The sequence below is a fragment of the Amphibalanus amphitrite genome, unplaced genomic scaffold (genome assembly GCF_019059575.1).
Source record: "Amphibalanus amphitrite isolate SeventyFive unplaced genomic scaffold, NRLGWU_Aamphi_draft 000863F_arrow, whole genome shotgun sequence".
NCBI classification, from domain to species: Eukaryota; Metazoa; Arthropoda; class Thecostraca; order Balanomorpha; family Balanidae; genus Amphibalanus; species Amphibalanus amphitrite.
Window position 1 is genome coordinate 155,378 of NW_024882357.1, and position 18,024 is coordinate 173,401.

At 49.3% G+C, this 18,024-nt stretch overlaps 2 protein-coding genes across 2 annotated transcripts; both read left to right on the top strand.

Moving 5' to 3' along the window:
* The first annotated feature begins 487 nt into the window (after nt 1–487).
* Nucleotides 488–17,989, top strand: LOC122367311 (gamma-aminobutyric acid receptor subunit beta-like). Its single transcript, XM_043340320.1, has 7 exons — nt 488–543; nt 815–924; nt 1,988–2,055; nt 11,178–11,323; nt 12,337–12,494; nt 16,000–16,284; nt 17,112–17,989. Exons 1-7 carry the CDS (start codon nt 488–490, stop codon nt 17,696–17,698), a joined length of 1,410 nt encoding a protein of 469 aa, XP_043196255.1. The 3' UTR covers nt 17,699–17,989.
* LOC122367327 (protein nemuri-like) lies at nt 4,705–6,391 on the top strand. The gene is made up of 2 exons (XM_043340364.1): nt 4,705–4,880; nt 5,332–6,391. Exons 1-2 carry the CDS (start codon nt 4,806–4,808, stop codon nt 5,830–5,832), a joined length of 576 nt encoding a protein of 191 aa, XP_043196299.1. The 5' UTR covers nt 4,705–4,805; the 3' UTR covers nt 5,833–6,391.
* Nucleotides 17,990–18,024: the final 35 nt, after the last annotated feature.

The following is an 18,024-nucleotide window of genomic DNA, read 5'->3' on the forward strand; positions in this document are numbered from 1 at the left end:
GATAGAGCATTGATCCCTTGAGCAGAGTGACATTACCCGGGCGGCGCTCATCTCGGCGAGTGGTTCAGAGGGCGGGAGGTGCGAGTGACCGGCCGGGTGGCAACAGAAGGGTCTGGGGGTGAAGGGGTGGTGACCGAGCAGTCTGAAGGAGATAAGTGTGTAGGACTGGGGAGGTTGACAATGAGATGTGATTAGGCGTGAAATTTGAGCTGATGTGGCCGGCGTGTTATCAGTGTGACTGACTGAAAGTGATCAGCGCTGTGACTTAACTGTGACATACAGGACTAACGCCTTGCTGGACGTTCTATGGAAGGGGAACGCCGAACGGCACTGGTCGTCTGCTGCTTTCCTTGATCTCTACTAGCGGCCAGCTGAAGTCTGATGCGTCTCACGTCGTACATCGTTGTTTGACGAGTCGCCTGGAAGACGAAGACGCTCGCGGTGATCCTGAGCTACGGACAACTGGAAACCCAGCTAAATACCCGAAATGGTATCAACATGCCGGGGTCTGCTCTTACTGCCTGTCCTCGCTCTTTTGATCAGGTGAGCCATGTCACCGTCTTCTTTCTGGAAATCTACGTATTCTCAGTTTCAGAAAAGCGCGTGTTCAGTCCCGCCAAATGAGTTCGGCTGGGTCGGTTTTCATCTGTTCTACATATATCGCGACCTCTTAATCCTGAGCTAAGCCGAGTGGAGATAACTTTTTTGCGTCCCGCGACCCAACACCGAAGAGGACAACTGAGTCCAAGAGTGTTTGTCACGATCGTTCACCTTGCTTAGTGTAGTGTCTGACGCCACTTTGTCTCTGTTTCAGTTGTGCGCACACGCAAGTCGGCATAGCCACTCCTGATTTGGGCAATGTGACCAAGACCATTTACCGGCTACTTACTGGCTACGATATTCGCCTGCGACCGAATTTTGGAGGTAAGTTTCGATTACGAGCATCACCAATTAGACAATTACCCACAGCATTCTATTTCTTTACGCAGCGGGCTCCGCTGTTAGGGAGATAAAGTCACTGGAGGCCGTGTGGTGCGCATGTTTCAAAATTTTAGGCTTCGTGGGCGAGAGACCCTAACTCTAGTCTTTGGACTCAACCCGTCAGGCTCATGTGTCTATCTGGTCATTTCTAGTTAAAGTTATGTCAGAATATACTACTTAATTTGTTTCGAGCCTAACAACGTTTCCTGTGTCCAGATTTGCTCATATCCTATGTCATTTCTCCTCTATGATTTCTCCCCTAATCTTTCCCGACCATTAACAGCGTGCTAACGACTATGTAGTGGACCGTTTCCAGTCCATTACGGATGACCAAATAACAGGCCGGGACGCCCGAGGAGATCAGCCTAGGTCAGCTGCATCCCCAGTCGACAGGATCCACCCCTCACCGACCCCTCTCGCCCCTTTCTAGGCTGACTCCTATGCACTCCGATTCTCAGAAGCGCAAAGCGTTTTCCTGTGAAACCCCCGCTGCTAAAGGCCTCCTTGCGCCGATGGTCCGTCTGGCTGGCTGTGCGCCGGTGCTGAATAGCAATGCCGTCATGATTGCGACATTAACCGGTGGCGCCGAGCCAGGGCCGTCATCACGGGCGGTGCGCGATGCCAGCGCCCGTCTAACGACGCCGTGCGCCGGGGCAATAAACGACCCCTTGCCGCCAGGGCGACGCACGTCATTTGTCCGGGACATGATTTGAGCGTGTAGGAATATCGCTCGGTTATATGAGTCAGTAAATCGAAATGAGGAATGAACCGCTTTGGAATATTGGATGTGCTTTGGATAGTGGAGAATGAAGATGCTCATTGCTCATGAATGTAGAGATAACACTTTATACTGATTCATTTATGTTTTCTACGTGGGATAGTCCCTATGACACTGCCCCAAAGTATTGTATTTGCAGACTTTCCCCATGCTCCTTTTGAGTACGACGTTTCCAGGACGGCCGCTGCAGAGCTGACCACTGACGAGTGCCACCGTATCTGTTTTCAGGACAGCCGCTCTACGTGGGGATGGAGCTGAACATTGCCAGCTTCGACTCCATATCGGAAGTGAACATGGTGAGTGCCGAGATGGATATTCCGGAATCCACGGAAGGTTATTGCGCTCCACATTTGAGAAATGCATGGTTGAGTTCAAGCTTAGATAAATGTGCGTCACATTTTATATCAGTCTTTCGTTCTAAAAACACATTTTAGAATGGAGCTTAGTTCTGAATCCAATGATTTTGAATAAAGGACTTTAATCATGAATAAAAAGCCCAAAAGCCGCAAGTTGCGCTTCTCGTTTGCTGTTCGTGAAGTATCAAGCCCGTATTCACCCGTTTTCTAGAGGCTTATGCAGGTGTATTTATCGGTTAATTACATACTTGTAATTAATTACATCTATACTAAATCGTGTGATTTAGTATAGTTGTACGGGAAATCAATGGAATAAGGGTGAAGTGAAATAAATACGGCCATTATTATTAGAGTAAATAATATGTTTTCGATATAACGATTGAAGTAATTGCTCTGTTGATAAGCTTATCACAACGGTCATTTCAGCTTGTCAACTGTTTGTTTGAGAGTTGGAATCGGAATATACCTACATGCCAAATCATTTGTAGCTGAGCATGCCTAAGCTAACGGCCTAGCTAACATGGATGCCATTACAGACAACATTATGGATATGTCGATGTTCGGTACGTTTCGTTACATGGAAGCGTTTGCGTTTCCAGGAAGAAGAGTTTTCCGTTTCATCGACCCATGCAATGCTATTCGTTGGGGTCTAAGTAGTTCGCTGAATTTGGTTTAACCAGTGGCCACACAGGCCAGTGTGTTTGGGAAGGCTGTAGTACACCTTTTTTCATTGCGAGTCGGCATAGATTCAATTGACCGTAACTATAGGCGGCCCAGTTCGGTAAATGAGCATTGTGTTAGACTTACTTTGGACTGTTCGACAGTTTTCATTTCGTTAGTTTATCGGCTGTTCATTTTCGAACGATGTCACAGTATATCGACAAGGGCATTTGATATCGACGCTGACGATAGATTTAGTCTTAGGTCACTTGATTTAGTCGCTTTGCGATTGAATTAGGCAATACAAAATGGATTTCGTTAACGTATAATTTGATTTTTATATTTGTATTTTTCATCAGACGATGAAAATATTAGGCAAGTGTTTTTGTGTTGATAAACTCATGAAGTATGTAGCAAACTGACCACGTGGCGTCATAGATACATCCTTTACACTTGAACTTCTACTGGTTCCCGGTAGGCTAGGTGACCTCAAGCCAGGTCAGTGTGCTTGTGTCATTTGTTATCAAGATGCCGAGCCGCCGCCATACAGTTTGTGCCGCGGACTGCGAGAGAATAATCCAAGCGGTGGCAACGATAACGTTGCTGTGGCCCGCCAGTTGAGCGCAAAGAGGACGACCGGCTGGTCCATCGTGGCAAAGTGGACGCGTACCGGGGAGTTTGCTGCACGGAGGAGAGGGGGCAACCGACCGAGGAAGCTGGATGACGACATGACCGACTTCTACCTGATGCTGATTGACGACGACCCGAACAACCGGCGCCTGTCTGGCCAGAGAGGGATCTGGGCCCAGTGACCGCACCGGCGCGGCGACCATTGACCGCTGTGGAGCGTTCAGTTGTGTGCATTTATTTTGCTGCTTGTGTTCATTGTTATTGCAGTGTTACGTTTTGTTTTTTATGTGGCATGGCCATTGGCCATACACAAATGAAATTTTGTTTATCATGTTGCATTTTTTACCAGAGGCATTTCAAGCCGATGAGCCATTACTGTGGATTGAAATGATTCGTTAGCTGCATATATTTATTTGTTTAATAAAATATACTTGTATTAAAACCAAATTGTGTTGTATCGTGCAGTGGGACTAAAAAATAATTCTATGGTGTTTTACGCACGTGTTACCAATTCATTATCTGCGAATATTTGTAGAGACAGGCCGCAAGTTCAATCAAATCAAATACAGTTATGGGTATGTCGATTATGAATGCTCAGCTCATACTTGATTATGTATACGATGAAGTTGGATAAAATCGTAAACGAAATTAAAATACCTTTGTCAAAATTGATTCACGCCCGTCTATATCAGATGGACGTTGTCATATTCAGTGCACTATGTCTAAATCCACTGAACAGTGTCGAAATTGCGCACACTGCCTATTTTCAATGCCCCTTATCGTGAAGGCGCGTTGTGTCGATGGGAGGCGCACAATGTCGAGAGAGCACGCCTGTTGCCGGCTTAAATGAAATAAGTCTATATGACCTGCACAGATGCCGACTCGCAATGAAAAAAGGTGTAATGAGAAGTTGTGTGGTTTTCAAGGCCTACTGACCTGCTCATTCACACCTACAGAGTATGAAATGTGCAATGCGTTCCAAGTGAAATTTGAAACTTCATGAACAAATGTTGTATTTCATTTTTCACCGAGTTGTTAAGCATCTGATCTTTGCTTCATTGGTGACCCATTTCAAAGGTGATAATGAAAATGATGAAAGTCTAGGTCGATATGGATTTATCGTAAAAAAGCGCCGCCGGTAACGCCACAGCACCGATCGACCACCGACTCTGGTGTATGTGTGTATGGAGGGAGGTGGCATTGGTCGCCCTTTGTATGCACCACGGACAGGCTCGATAGACCCCCCCTCCCCTCCATGCCTACTCCACACCGTTGCCACCATGCACCCCTGGAGCACAGGGGGGGGGGGGGGGCGGTCATGTGACCCGGTGACAGCCCAGTCGGGTGCTCGCCCGCGGGTATATAAGCAGCGGCCGGCCGGCGGGCGTCATACGATCACGATGCGTCTCTCCACCGCGCTGCTGGTGTGCGTGTGCCTGGCAGCCCTTCTGCTGGCCGCAGAGGGCCGGCCGCAGGTGAGCAACCGCCTCCCATTACCTGATGTCTCACCTAATTTATCCAATAGAAAATAATTCTAACGTACTTTTCACACAAGAATCGGTCTCAGTCATATTCGTTTGAATAAATCGCAACTGGAAAGTTTGTTTCGGTTTTCATTCAGCATGTCTATCATTTTTTTATTGAAAGCAACTCTTTAATAAATTGCATGCGGTGCCTTTTTACCGATGATGACATTCATTTTGAGTGTTCCGTTTTAATTGTCGCGACTGCGGCTTCCATCAGCTTGGAGAATGTTGTGCTGCTCTTTCCAGTACAGAAAATTAAAACGGACCTCAAGCCGTCAGAAGACAATGATTTCAAAAACGTGCATATTATTAAACCTTTGCCTATTTCATATTTGCTTATGTTTTACAATGAGAGCAACTAAACCGTCTTCTGCCGCTGATTGTGTCCACTATTTCGCAGCGTCCCGGCGGGCGGCGGGCCAAGCGCCTTCGGCCGGCCCGGCAGCAGGGCGGCGCCGGTAGTTCCTCTGAGGAGGACAGCGCGGGCTCCTCAGAGGAGCAGGGAGACGCTGCAGACGCCCCGGCGTCGGCGCCGGCCGCGCCCGACACCGACACCGACGCCGACGCTCCGACCGACACGGACGCTCTGCCTCTGACGTCCGGGAAGCTGCGCCAGGGACGGCGCGGTCGGGGCCGCGGCGGGCCCAGGTCACAGCGCCGCGGCGGCGAGGAGACAGATGGAGACGATGACGAGGAGGGAGCTGAGCTGGACGACTCGGAGACACCGGCTCCTCGGCAGCGCGGCGGGCAGAGGCGCGGCGGGCGGGGACGGCGCGGCGGCGGCGGGCGCAGGCGCAGCGGTGGTGGGCGCAGGAGGCCGCGTCCACCGGTGTCGACCCCGATACCGGGTGACGATACCGACGGCACCACCCAGCCGGAGACCGAAGTAGAGTTGCCGTAGACGGCGGGGCAGCGACCACGTACAGCGACACCACCACAGCTGCTGAGACGTTTAGAATCTGTCTGTGTTGTACTAGCGCGGTGGCTGTAGCACTTTGAGCCTTTGATAAATGCGCAATGGAACAGAGTCACAGAACAGAGTCAGAGAACAGGTAGTCACTGTGACTTTCGTGGATGGCGGATGACTGGGACAGTCTCTCAGTGCCTGTAACTGTTCTGTTCGTCATTGAATGTACGCTGTCGTCTTCGTGAACATGTGATAAGAGTTTTTGCACTCTGCCTCATTCGTTAGACTTAGGATTGATCGACGCCAGAGTCTGACACCATTCCATTTTAGTTTATTTTCTGTTGTAGTTTGTTTCTGTTGCATCCGAGCTAGTAGTCCAAAAATGTTCATTTTGTGATAAATGTTTTTTTTTCGCCAAAAACTAGTGACAAGCGCTCTTTGCTTGGAACGTATGGCCTCTTATCTGTACTGTCATGTGGTTTACGAGATGCGTCCCCTAAACTGTGATCGACTTGCACAAAACACGGAGAAATAAACGACAAAAACATGCTCAGTGGTTGGTTTGCAGAGACGCCTTCCTACTCTTACTACTACTTGCTTACGAGTTTGGCCTATTAGCCCGCGCCCTGCTGGGGGGGGGGGGTGTTTGAACACCCCCCCCCCTTGTGGTTTTTCGCGAATATCTCAAAAACGGCGGCGCGGAGCGCCGCCGTTTTTGGTACACCTTATCATACATCAATTCTACACATGTAAAAATTTCAGACCAAGGTCATTCAAGGTCAGGTCACCAGGTCACTTGAAGTGACCTCACCTCATAAAAAGTTTCAATGTCTGTCATAGCTACACCGAGTGACCGATCGCTTTGAAACTTTCAGCGATTGCTAAGAGCAATAGCATGTACAAAATGTATATCTCAGAATTTTGATATCGATGACCTAAGGTCAGGTCAATTTTGCGACCTCCCTATTATAAGTCAATGGGAGAAAATTGAAATGCGCCTCTTTTGGACGAAAAACATTATAAACACTCCCAGACACCGAATTACAAGTAGTTTAGACACACTGAACATGAAAATGGTGTCCGTGACCCTTGTTTGTGCCCTGAGGTCATCTTAGGTCACGAATGGTATCTAACAGTTTTTCGCAAATAACTTTTGATAGAGGCATGCTAGAGCGATGAAAACGCCTTATATGTGTTCAGCTCGACGATACGGATCGACTGATATGCAACATGACCCTTTCCGATCAGGTCATGACCTTGACCTGAGGTCAAATTTTCAAGTTGACCTTTCAAGGTCAAGTTATAGTTCATTCGATGCGTCTTGACAAGAGGAACACGATGCCGGTGAAAGTAAGCTCGTACAAGGCTTGGGTCAAAAGTTATTGCAGAAAAACTGTTTCCGAAAAAATCGGTTATTTTTGCAGTTTTGCCCACTGCAGGCAAAACTGTTGACGTTAGGTCAAATCTGAGAGAATTACTCAGAAAGGGCGTTAATAGGGCTATCGAATGCACTTTTCCGCGGCGCTGTAGCTCTATTGGTTCCCGAGTTATGCGTTGGCTTCTTGGAAATTTTCGCCATTCGACCTGGAAATCGGCGAAATTTTGCCTTCAATGACCTCTGGTGACCTGACCTTTGACCTGACCAAAAAGTTGACCGAAGTGATTTCGTCTTTATTTTTACGCTCTTTCGAACGCCGCCTTCCGCGTATCGCTACGTGGCCCAGGAGCCGAGTTACAAGGGGGGGGGGGTTCAAACACCCCCCCCCCATGGGCGGCGCCACCGGGGGGGACGGGGGGGACAGGTCCCCCGCTATCGAAAGTTAGGGGGGTACAGTACCCCCCTATCGGCGAGGCCCGTTCAATAGTTGATAATAATGCATTGTAGAGTTATCCGTCGCATTTAATGCATCGTTGGTTAATCAAGGCAGGTTCTGAATAAAGATTGCTGTTGGGATGTATCGCAGGGGGTCCTGGCCATCTGCAAAAGGTGTGGAGCTGTGATGCCTGTAGTTATAAGGTGATCGGCAGGGCCTCGGGGATCGTGCCCCCCTTTTTGGGGCGCCAGGCAGGGTTATTACCTCCCCACCCCACTGCCAGACCCCATTGCCGACAAAACCAAGTTTACTGAAATTCCATAGATTACCGTTACTATATGGATATTTTCCATTCCTCATTAGTCAAATTCAAGCATAGCAGTTCTACCACAGGAGCCATTTGAAATCTATGCCATTTAACCCCAGCACTTGTGGGGAGAAGTGTTCGGATAGATCACAGGCAGGACCAAAAAAGCACGCAATAGCCCAAGACCATATAATTGGGTAGCATCGGCTCCCTCTCGTCAAGGGGTTCGAGAGCACTTGTTTTTTTATGCAAAACTAAGTTCGGTCGGCGGCCGAACGGCTGGGGGTCTAATCGAGCCCCCCCCCCCTCCCCTTATTACGTCAGCGGCTGTGAAAATGCCATTACCAGCTGTTGAAACATGGCAGTTGCTTTTGCATGAGTGCGCGAAAGGGTTTTAGGTACGTGATACGTGAAAGGTTCTACATGAAAATTGAGGTACACCAGCTTATCAAATTGTGCTCACTGTGGTGCGCTCGGTTTTGCCTTGACTAGTCTTTGAATTCTGGGGTGAAACAGACCAGTCAAGAAACCTGTTTCATAAGGAGAGCCACTCATGCTAAAGAGGTGAGGGATGAGGTTTCCAGAGACCTTCATTACCACCATAAAGGGGGTGCCCCGCCATTTGCTAATCCCTGCTGTAGTTGGTACGATTGGAGGGTGAATATGAGGACGATGCAGGTCGTGCCAGCTCGATCATGACGAACACAATGATGCCGACATCACAGCTCTACTGCCATTATTGACGAAGTTAATCAACAAGGACCGGAATCCTACCCTGGGGCATTTTACCTGCAGAGGTCGCCGAACCTGAGACCCTTTCACTCAATGTTTTTTTTTAACGGTGCATGCGCTCGTTTTTCCCGCGAAGCTCTTGGTAAGTAAAATCCATCAGAAAGTGTGATCAAATAACGGCTGGTGACCTTCCATGACCTAGCATGACCTTTTGAGTGACCACCGATGACATGACCACTGACGGCTAGCCATTAGCTGCACCCTGCCCGTTGCGTGGTGATGTCATGATTCTGAAATTATATTGCAGTTTTGGCGCACTTGTCAGAGCAGAAGACATTCCCTCTTTTCCTCCATGACTATGGTGAAGCCATGAAGCTGACCAGATGTAACGTGGCGTCCCTCGTGCTTCGGTGAGTGCCGGGTCAGATGCTACACAGACGTAAGATCGAAAATTTGAAAGAACGAAACGTAAGAATAGTTGGCACTGCTACTCATACCTAAGCAATTCGCAGCTTGTAGGAAACCAGCTTTGAGTTGGCAAGACTGCAAATTTTGATTTAGAGGCAAGGATGCTTGAAAAGGTGATCGATCTTCGGTCCCCGTCCCCCCCTATCGAAAACCCGTGGCGCCGCCCCTGCCCCCCCCCCCCCCCCCCCAGCAGGGCGTGGAAATCCAGGACCCCCAGCCGGGCGCGGGTTAAGAACAACGGGAGACGCATTATGAAATTAGACAACCAGCTACATTTTATTATTACAGTCATGGAGTTGAGAAGACGATTATTCATTATATGAATGGCGTTTTTCGCCATCATATAACATGCAAGTTGCGCACTATCACAGTGGGCCAGGCGCTTCAAAAAAGCGGAATTAAATCAATGAGCACAGCTGCGGTGCCAAAAATGATTCGTTACAGGGTAAAATATCATGCTAAAGCCGAATCCGATATCCATTTTCAAATTTGATTGGTTACGCTAGGTCACTGACCTATGATGTCATTATTTAATTTCTGCGCTGCACATATGTCTGGGACAGGCGGGCACTATGCCGCATTGGCCGCGCGTTTGCAGTCTTTTCGTGGTTTCAAGCGTTCAAAAATGTGATATGATGTTGGTCCCATGCTTTAGGGTGGGTGTAAAGGTCACCTGAAGGTCAGGTCAGGTCATTGACCTTCGATGACCTCGGTTCACTTTTTCGAGTTTTCATGTTTCTGGGCTAGTTTTTGGAGCTGAATTCGAATTTAGGAACCATTTGAACATTTACGAAGTAGTTTTGGTGCCTTCGTAACATGTTACGAAGCTGTCAGAGGCGGGTTGACACCTACTACGAATACCCGGCAGGACCCATACTGGTTGACCTGACCTGAGCTGACCCGACCTGGCCTAAATGCATGAAGACATCATCTGTGATCAAAACTAACATGATATTCGTGATCAGCATCCCAAAAAAAAACCCTTAGCAGCCACACTATACGACGTTCTAACAGGTCCCGACTTTCGGCCATTGACCTGACCTCACAGGTCACCATTTGACCTATGACCTTGAGACCGGGTACCGTTGGCTTCGTCTCGTGACGACCTACACGATGGTTTTTTCCGCGAGGCTCTAGCTCAATTAGGGGCCAAACGCGAGGAGGGTCGCATCCCCCTGTGCCGTCGAGGGATGCAAAACGGCCTATGCCGGCGAGGGTTAAACCCTTATTTGTCCATTTCGCGCAAAAATGCGCAAAATATTTGCATTGGGCAGCAAGCTATACACCTTGAGGAAAGTCAGGCAGCAAATATCTTCGTGTTGTTCGGTGACGTTTTCTTTATATCCTTATATAAATTCATTGCGTCGTTGCACTACCACGGTTCCGAACAGGCACTGTAAACCCCACCGCTACTAGTAAGCATGAAATAGTTACCGGGAACTTGAGTACGAGAAACATGCGCAGAAATACCGGCTGTTTTTTTAAAGCTATTTTGTACGGAATAACTTTAATGATTTTACGCTGAGAGCTTTTGAATCGGGGGAACGGAAAATGGTACACAGCAGTCATTTCCATCTCCAGTCGGTAAGTCCTACTTTGCGACGTTATAGCATTATCTGCCTTGACATTGGGGAAAGGAAACTTGCTTATTCGGAAACTTTGGACATTTTTACAATACTCTATCCCATAATTACAGGAATTTCACCGAAGTTGATTTTCGACTTAATTCCGCTTTTTTGATGCGCCTGGCCCACTGTGTATTAGGCGCTTCAGCCCTGCGCTAAAGCAGACATCATCAATGGATTCAGAGAAACAAATTGAATTGGATCAGTGCTGCTGCAGAAAACCGACTTTGAAACATTGGCTTAGTTGATGTACGTTGAACGGCAATACGATTGCGGCAGAGTGCGGGAAAGGGGGCGTATGACGTGACCGTCTTATCCCGATGTGTCTATATCACTCGGCTTTGACCGCGGTTACTCTTCCCTTTTACCATAACGCAGGGCGTGTGCTGACAGGATTACACCATCACCATGTACCTGAACCAGTACTGGAAGGACGAGCGGCTCTCGTTCAGCAGCACAGACGACGTGTTGACGCTCTCCGGTGACTTCGCCGAGAAGATTTGGGTGCCAGACACGTACTTCGTCAATGATAAAAACAGGTAATTGTTTTTGTTATCTTATATCCAAATCCAAATCACTTCGTTTTGAGCTGGGGGTATCAGTGCTGTTTGTTTTTACATTCGCCCGTACTGGCCTTTTACGACGTCCAACGGGCCCGTCCTTATGCCCTCATAAAACTACAGCTCCTCGAAAAAAGGAGCATGTTGCCCGTGACGGGAGGAAACCGATGATTTGAAGGTCCTAGGTCATCGGTTGACCCTTCGGGTCAGGTCAGTTACCCAAAAGTCAGGAAAATCGGGACCAGCTGTTAGAACTCTGTGCAGTGTTGTTATGGATTTTTTTTTCGGGGTGCTGATTACGAAGCTAATTTAGTTTTGTTAAAATGATGCATAGTCGTGCCTATGGGGTAGGTCGGGTCGGGCCAGGTCAGGTCAACCAGTATGCGTCCTACCGGCTATCCACAATAGGTGTCAACCATCACCGACAGTTTCGTAACATGTTACGTACTACGTAGTACGTAGGCACCAAGACTACTTCGTAAATGTTCAAATGGATTCGCAATTCGAAATCAGTTCCAAAAACTACCTTAGAGAAATATAAAACTGAAAAAGTGAACTAAGATCATCCCAGGCCCTTGACCTGACCTTCACGTGATCTTGACACTCACCATAATGCCATAATGTATTAGACAAACATTATTTCACATGTTGGAACGTTAACATTAAAAAAAGACTGGAAACGCGCGGAAAATGTGCGCTGTCATACCTACGCCGAATCGCGATTCCGGCCTGACATGGTCTCAAGAAACAGGGCACAGGTCAAAGATTATTCGGTTCAGGGTTATGCAATTTTTAGGGTAGGTATAAAATTGATAAATTCGAGGCTAGGCTACTGAAAGTTTCGTCGGGATGCGCAGCTTTTTGCGCGAGTTCGCGAAAAAACATGGGGTGTTTCGCTCGACCCCTCCCCTTTAAATGCGAGGGTTAAAACAATTATCTTTTGGATAGTCCGATATTTTTGTGTAACTGACTACAACTTACGTCTTCGGCAGCTACCTGCACGATGTGACGGAGAAAAACAAGATGGTGCGTCTCCATGGCGACGGGAGTATCACATACGGGATGCGCTTCACGACGACGCTGGCCTGTATGATGGACCTGCACAACTACCCGCTGGACAAACAAAACTGCACCGTGGAGATCGAGAGCTGTCAGTGAGCCTAGGGGGAGGGGAGAGAAAGGGAGAAAGGGAGGGAACAGTAAACGTCCCCAGTCCATAGACAATTGACCCTGCAGGTCTTTGTCATTTGTAATAAGTCTGAAGCTGTTAAGTGCTGAGCTGAGAGCTGAGCTGATACTTTATCATCAGCGACATCGTCTAATTTGCATCTTGTGATGTACTAGGCGTGTGCGTGTCAAACCGCGACACAGAAAACAGCGACCGTAAAACAGCGACTGGAAAACAGCGACCTACAGGGTGAGCCATAAAGCTTTACCCATCGAAAATTTCACTTTGTTTCAAGGCGCGCTGACATAGCTATGTCATCTTTTACATACATATAACAACGTCATCTCCTAACTAATAAATGTAGTCTGTTTTCTGTATGCTCGCATTCTTCTTATGTTACGCGCCAGAGACGCGAGAGGAGCACTATGGCACGCGGCCGCCGCACCGTCGTTTCACTTATTTTCCTCGATCATCAATGCTGTAACAATGCTGCACCGTATGTCATTTACGGTGTTTCAGGGACTCGGTAGAGTAGGGTTTCAGGATATTTCAGTTTGCGAAGCCCGTGGGGCTGAAGTCGGGGATAAATTGTGCCCAGCATTCTTTAGACCAAAGAATGTTTAGCAGCCAACACCCAGTGGTGATTCCTGAATTTCAGAAGCGGCGGGTGTGCGTTAAGATGACCTCCCATTTCAGGAGCGTAGCAGAGACAGTGGACGAGCATGTACAAAATGAGCTACCTGTCAGGATTGGAGACAAATTTGCGACATATATGCAAAAGATGGCATACCTACGCCAACCCGTTTGGAAATAAAGAGAATTTATCGATGCCGGTAATTCTTTATGGCTCACCCTGTACTCACAATAGCGACAGTGTCTATAGCGACTCTCAGAACAACAACACACAGACTTGAGCGATTCCTCAAAAGGGCGACGGGTTATAGAGCGACCGTGTGAAATAGCGACTATAAATAGTGTAAAACAGCGAGAAAAGTCATAAGTAGGCGTTTGACATAGGCGTTTTACTTAAAGTTGATCAGAAGGAAGGTAAGTACATACGCGGAAGATACTGAGTCTGGACGAAACCGCACCTGCCGGTGTCACAATTCAGTGCAAGCAAGGCAATAAGTGTGCGCTGCCGTGGGATGACTTATTTGCTGCGGTGCCTATGTAAATGCAGGCGTCAAACCGCTCATTGAACACGTCCTCACGTAAAATATGAAATAAATGAACGATGGGGGGGGGGACGTAACCACATTCCAAATCGTCACTACGCAGCGTCGGATTGGCTGTCATTGTACAGCGCTGCATCTGACGCATTCATTTGGATGCGCCACCGGAACCTGACCACTGACCACGCTTGCATAACGACAATGCCAGCTCTGCGGTGATGCTCCGTATCACAGCCGCGGGCGGTGGCGGCAGATGTAATCGAGGGGTCGAGGAGTCGGGAGAGCAGCAGCGCCGCGGTGCCAGCTCGTGACGCCGTGACGTTACGTAGTGACGCCGTACTGCGAACGATGGGCGAGGGATAACGTTCCCGGCATGTCCGCACAATTGATGATTCACCCTTTTGCTCTCACTGGGCTTATGTCATTAGTGCCACTACGGTTATGTAAATGAATGTAGGTACAAAAGTTATCTCATTTCACAGGGTCGACAGAACTGGCATTCATTAGTTCCTAGAGTTAACCCTCGCCGGCCGAGGGGGGGGGGGCGGGTGCCGCCCCCCCATAGTTTTTTTTTTCGCGATAGCTCCAAACACGCTGGCGATAGAGAGCGGAACCTTGGCATACATGACCTTTGATTCAAGCCGGATCTTTTGACACCAACTGCATTTTCGGGTCAGGTCAGGCCACTGACCTATGATGTCATAAGTGAACCTCTGCACGGTCTTCAAATGTCGCAACTTCGCAACGCCCTCACTGCCAGAGGAGCTTTCACAGGGAAATGAAACCTGCAGGATCTAATATCAATTACGAGTCTCACAACGTGTATATCTTGGATTTTTCCAAAAGGTCATATGAGGTCAGGTCATTTTCGTGACCCCACCATTACAAGTCAATGGGGAAAAATGAAAACTGCTTTTCTGACGCCGGGAACGATCTACAACTATCTCAAGCACACAGAATCGTGATTTGATGCCCTCCTTGCAAGGTAACATGTGTCACTTTTGCAATGTTGACCTTGCGTGACGTCATTTATTACGTCATTAGGGTCATATTAGTTTTTCGTCAAAAACTCCCGATCAAATTGAGCTAGCGAGTCGGGAAAGCCACCAATGGACTCCGGAAGACCTGCTGAATCGAATGATATGCGACATGACCTACTTCGACCAATTTCGTGACCTGGGGGCGCTGACCTGACCGTGACCTGAGGTCAACACCCAAAGTTGACCTCACCCAAACAAAAAGTATATCCTTCGACGCGTCTGAGCGAGGCGGACACGATGCTGCCGAAGTGGGTCGTACCCCCCCCCCCTCGGCCGGCGCGTATGTAGAAAACCAATAGGTCCGGCGAGGGTTAACTCGAAACACAAGGTAAAAGTTTGAATAAAACGAAACAAAATATTGGGAATAGGTTACTAATCGCCGGTAAACTGAAGTTGGAGCAGGGGGTCTGGATTCATGGCCACCAACATGAAAGTTGAGCTTCGATCTCGACCTTCGCGTTGCTGTAACCCATTTCCATTATCCCCGGCACGGTTCACCGTGCTGCGCCCAGGACCGTGGCCTCCTGGAGCTACGGCCAGCCTGCCACGATCGGTAGGCTCGGCCCACGACCCGTGGGGCATGGACCAACCACCGCGGCCCGCCCGCGTATTGAGCGCCCTGCAGCAGTGTTTGCACTGCCCAAGGGCGGCCGATGAATGCAGACACGTTGATGGCCGTTGCCGTCCACTGTGACAGCGAAGATCAATGCCTACTCAATGGTGGTCCACACCGTGCAGGGCCGTCGACCCGCCCGTCCCTGGAAACGGTACACACTGCGGAATAACGTAACGTCAGCACGGAGGTCTGTGTTGGTGGTAACCGGGTATACAGACCCACCCCCGGCGCCCGCCGGTCATCACTCACAACGGCCGTGTTTGGGTAAAGAGGCGACATTCGCTGAATGCAGTTACTTGGGTACAATGCGATAGTTTTGCATTTGTTGATATGCTATGTGCAGCGAATACCGGGAATTCACAATCGACTATTGTAATGAGCAAAGGAACCATCAAGCAGCCTCAATGAAAGCAGTTTTTTCTGGAATTGTTAACACTTCTTTTGTTCGACTGTCTCCCCGAAAAAGTTCCACTTCCCTCCCCTCCTCGTGCGGCCGGTGACCTTGAATTGATCCTTCCTTAGTGACGGCCGCTAAACGTCCATCCCACAAAAGACCCTTCCAAAGCGCCGGCCGATGCTCCCGATCTCTCTTTTGACCGCTCCAAACACATCCGACCCTTCCTATTTCACCGCCTCCCCCCCCCCCCCTCCACCGCCAGACGGCTACACGGTGAAGGACGTCGTCATGTACTGGAAGGAGACTCCCGTGGTCGGAGTGGAGGAGGCTAAACTACCTCAGTTCACTGTCCTCGGTTACGCCACTACCGACCGCACCGAGCGGCTGGCCACCGGCGTCTACCAGCGGCTGTCGCTCTCCTTCAGCCTGCAGAGGAACATCGGCTACTTCATCTTCCAGACCTACCTGCCGTCCATCCTGATTGTGATGCTCTCCTGGGTGTCGTTCTGGATCAACCACGAGGCGACCAGCGCCCGCGTGGCGCTCGGTGAGTGCGAGAGCGCTCTCTCTCTCTCTCTCTCTCTCTCTCTCTCTCTCTCTCTCTCTCTCTCTCTCTCTCTCTCTCTCTCTCTCTCTCTCTCTCTCTCTCTCTCTCTCTCTCTCTCTCTCTCTCTCTCTCTCTCTCTCTCTCTCTCTCTCTCTCTCTTTCTCCAATTTCCTAATGCGACGAATGGACTGTGGTTGCACCCTAGCGGTTAGTTTTGACAGTTCTAGTAACTACAATCGCCACCAGATGGCTTTATCATTGAGCGCCTGAATGTAGGCTGTCCCGCTGAGCATCTCGTGAACGCGCGGCGCGCTCTCTGTCTCTCACGTCTCCGGCTGCTCTCACGCCGCTGCTGTTCGATCTCCGCTGGTGACATCACTGACCAACGGTCTCCGAGCGGGTGTCACCGCAGCAGACCGATCGGCACACACCAGCCGCTGATCGATGGGTGCGTGACGTGCTCTCTGATCGCGGTCCACCACCACGACTCCTTCCCAGCCCACCACACCTCCCAGCTCTCCCTTACTGGAGCTCTCTCCCTGCGAGAGACAATCAGGCTGATGGGCTATTACGATAATGATGGAGAAGCCGAAGTGGATTGCGATGTAGATAGTGTAGGCGCTCGGCACATTCAAAAACAAACATCGACCAATAAATTTATACCTAAGTGTCCTAAGTACTACCAAAAATGATATTCTCCGTACACTCAGCATCAAGTAGCTTTTGTTTCGAAGTGTTCATAAATACGCAATATCACCCCATGCTTAGAGACGGAAGTTATAGTTTTCATGATGTCTGACCCGACCATTTCCCATTCTGATCCGCAGGCATCACTACGGTTCTGACAATGACCACCATCAGCACGGGTGTGCGCTCCTCACTGCCGCGCATCTCCTACGTCAAGGCCATCGACATCTACCTGGTCATGTGCTTCGTGTTCGTGTTCGCCGCCCTCCTCGAGTACGCCGCCGTCAACTACACCTACTGGGGCGCACGGGCAAAGAAGAAAAACTCACAAAAATCCCGAGATGTCAGCGATGGAGCGGAGGCCAACAGCCGAGTGTCGAACTGCGCCGGCGAAGGTGACAGCCGAGAGATCGAATGCGTCTCTGGGGAGTCACCGAACCAGGCCGATGGTGGCGGTATCGACCTGGGCACGGTGCGACCTTTAGGTCCTCTGAGGCGCAGGGCCGGCGCGGCGGCGGCGGAGGGCCGACCGTCGGCCGGGCCGGGGACGGGAGCGGCACGAGGTCGCCGGAGGGTACTCAGTTCACTTCGTCGTGGAGCATCAGCCCTGAGCCGCTCGCTGCCCAGGGTACACGATGTAAACAGCATTGACAAGTATTCACGACTGGTGTTTCCCGTTTCTTTTGTGCTGTTTAATGCCACGTACTGGGGCTTCTATATACTTTAATTGTGAGGAGTGAGCGGTGGTCTGGAAACTTGAGAAACGTTTACTTGGGTTATTTAAAGTGGAGGGGACATTTTCATTGCGTTACATCTAGGCTCGCTAACCCTCACTAAAGGTTCCCTGGTTATCTAAACGGCTTATCGTTACACCAGTGTTGGCAAATTATCCCCAAGCCAACGGTATTGTCAAGCGAAATGTGTCTAATTCTATACAGATAATTGTAACTTGTATGTTATATTCGTACGTTGTAATCGATCATCCATCTAAGAACGTGAAAATAAAATCATTTTGCCGCCCCGACGTAGAAAGGACTTGTATCGCGTCTCGCT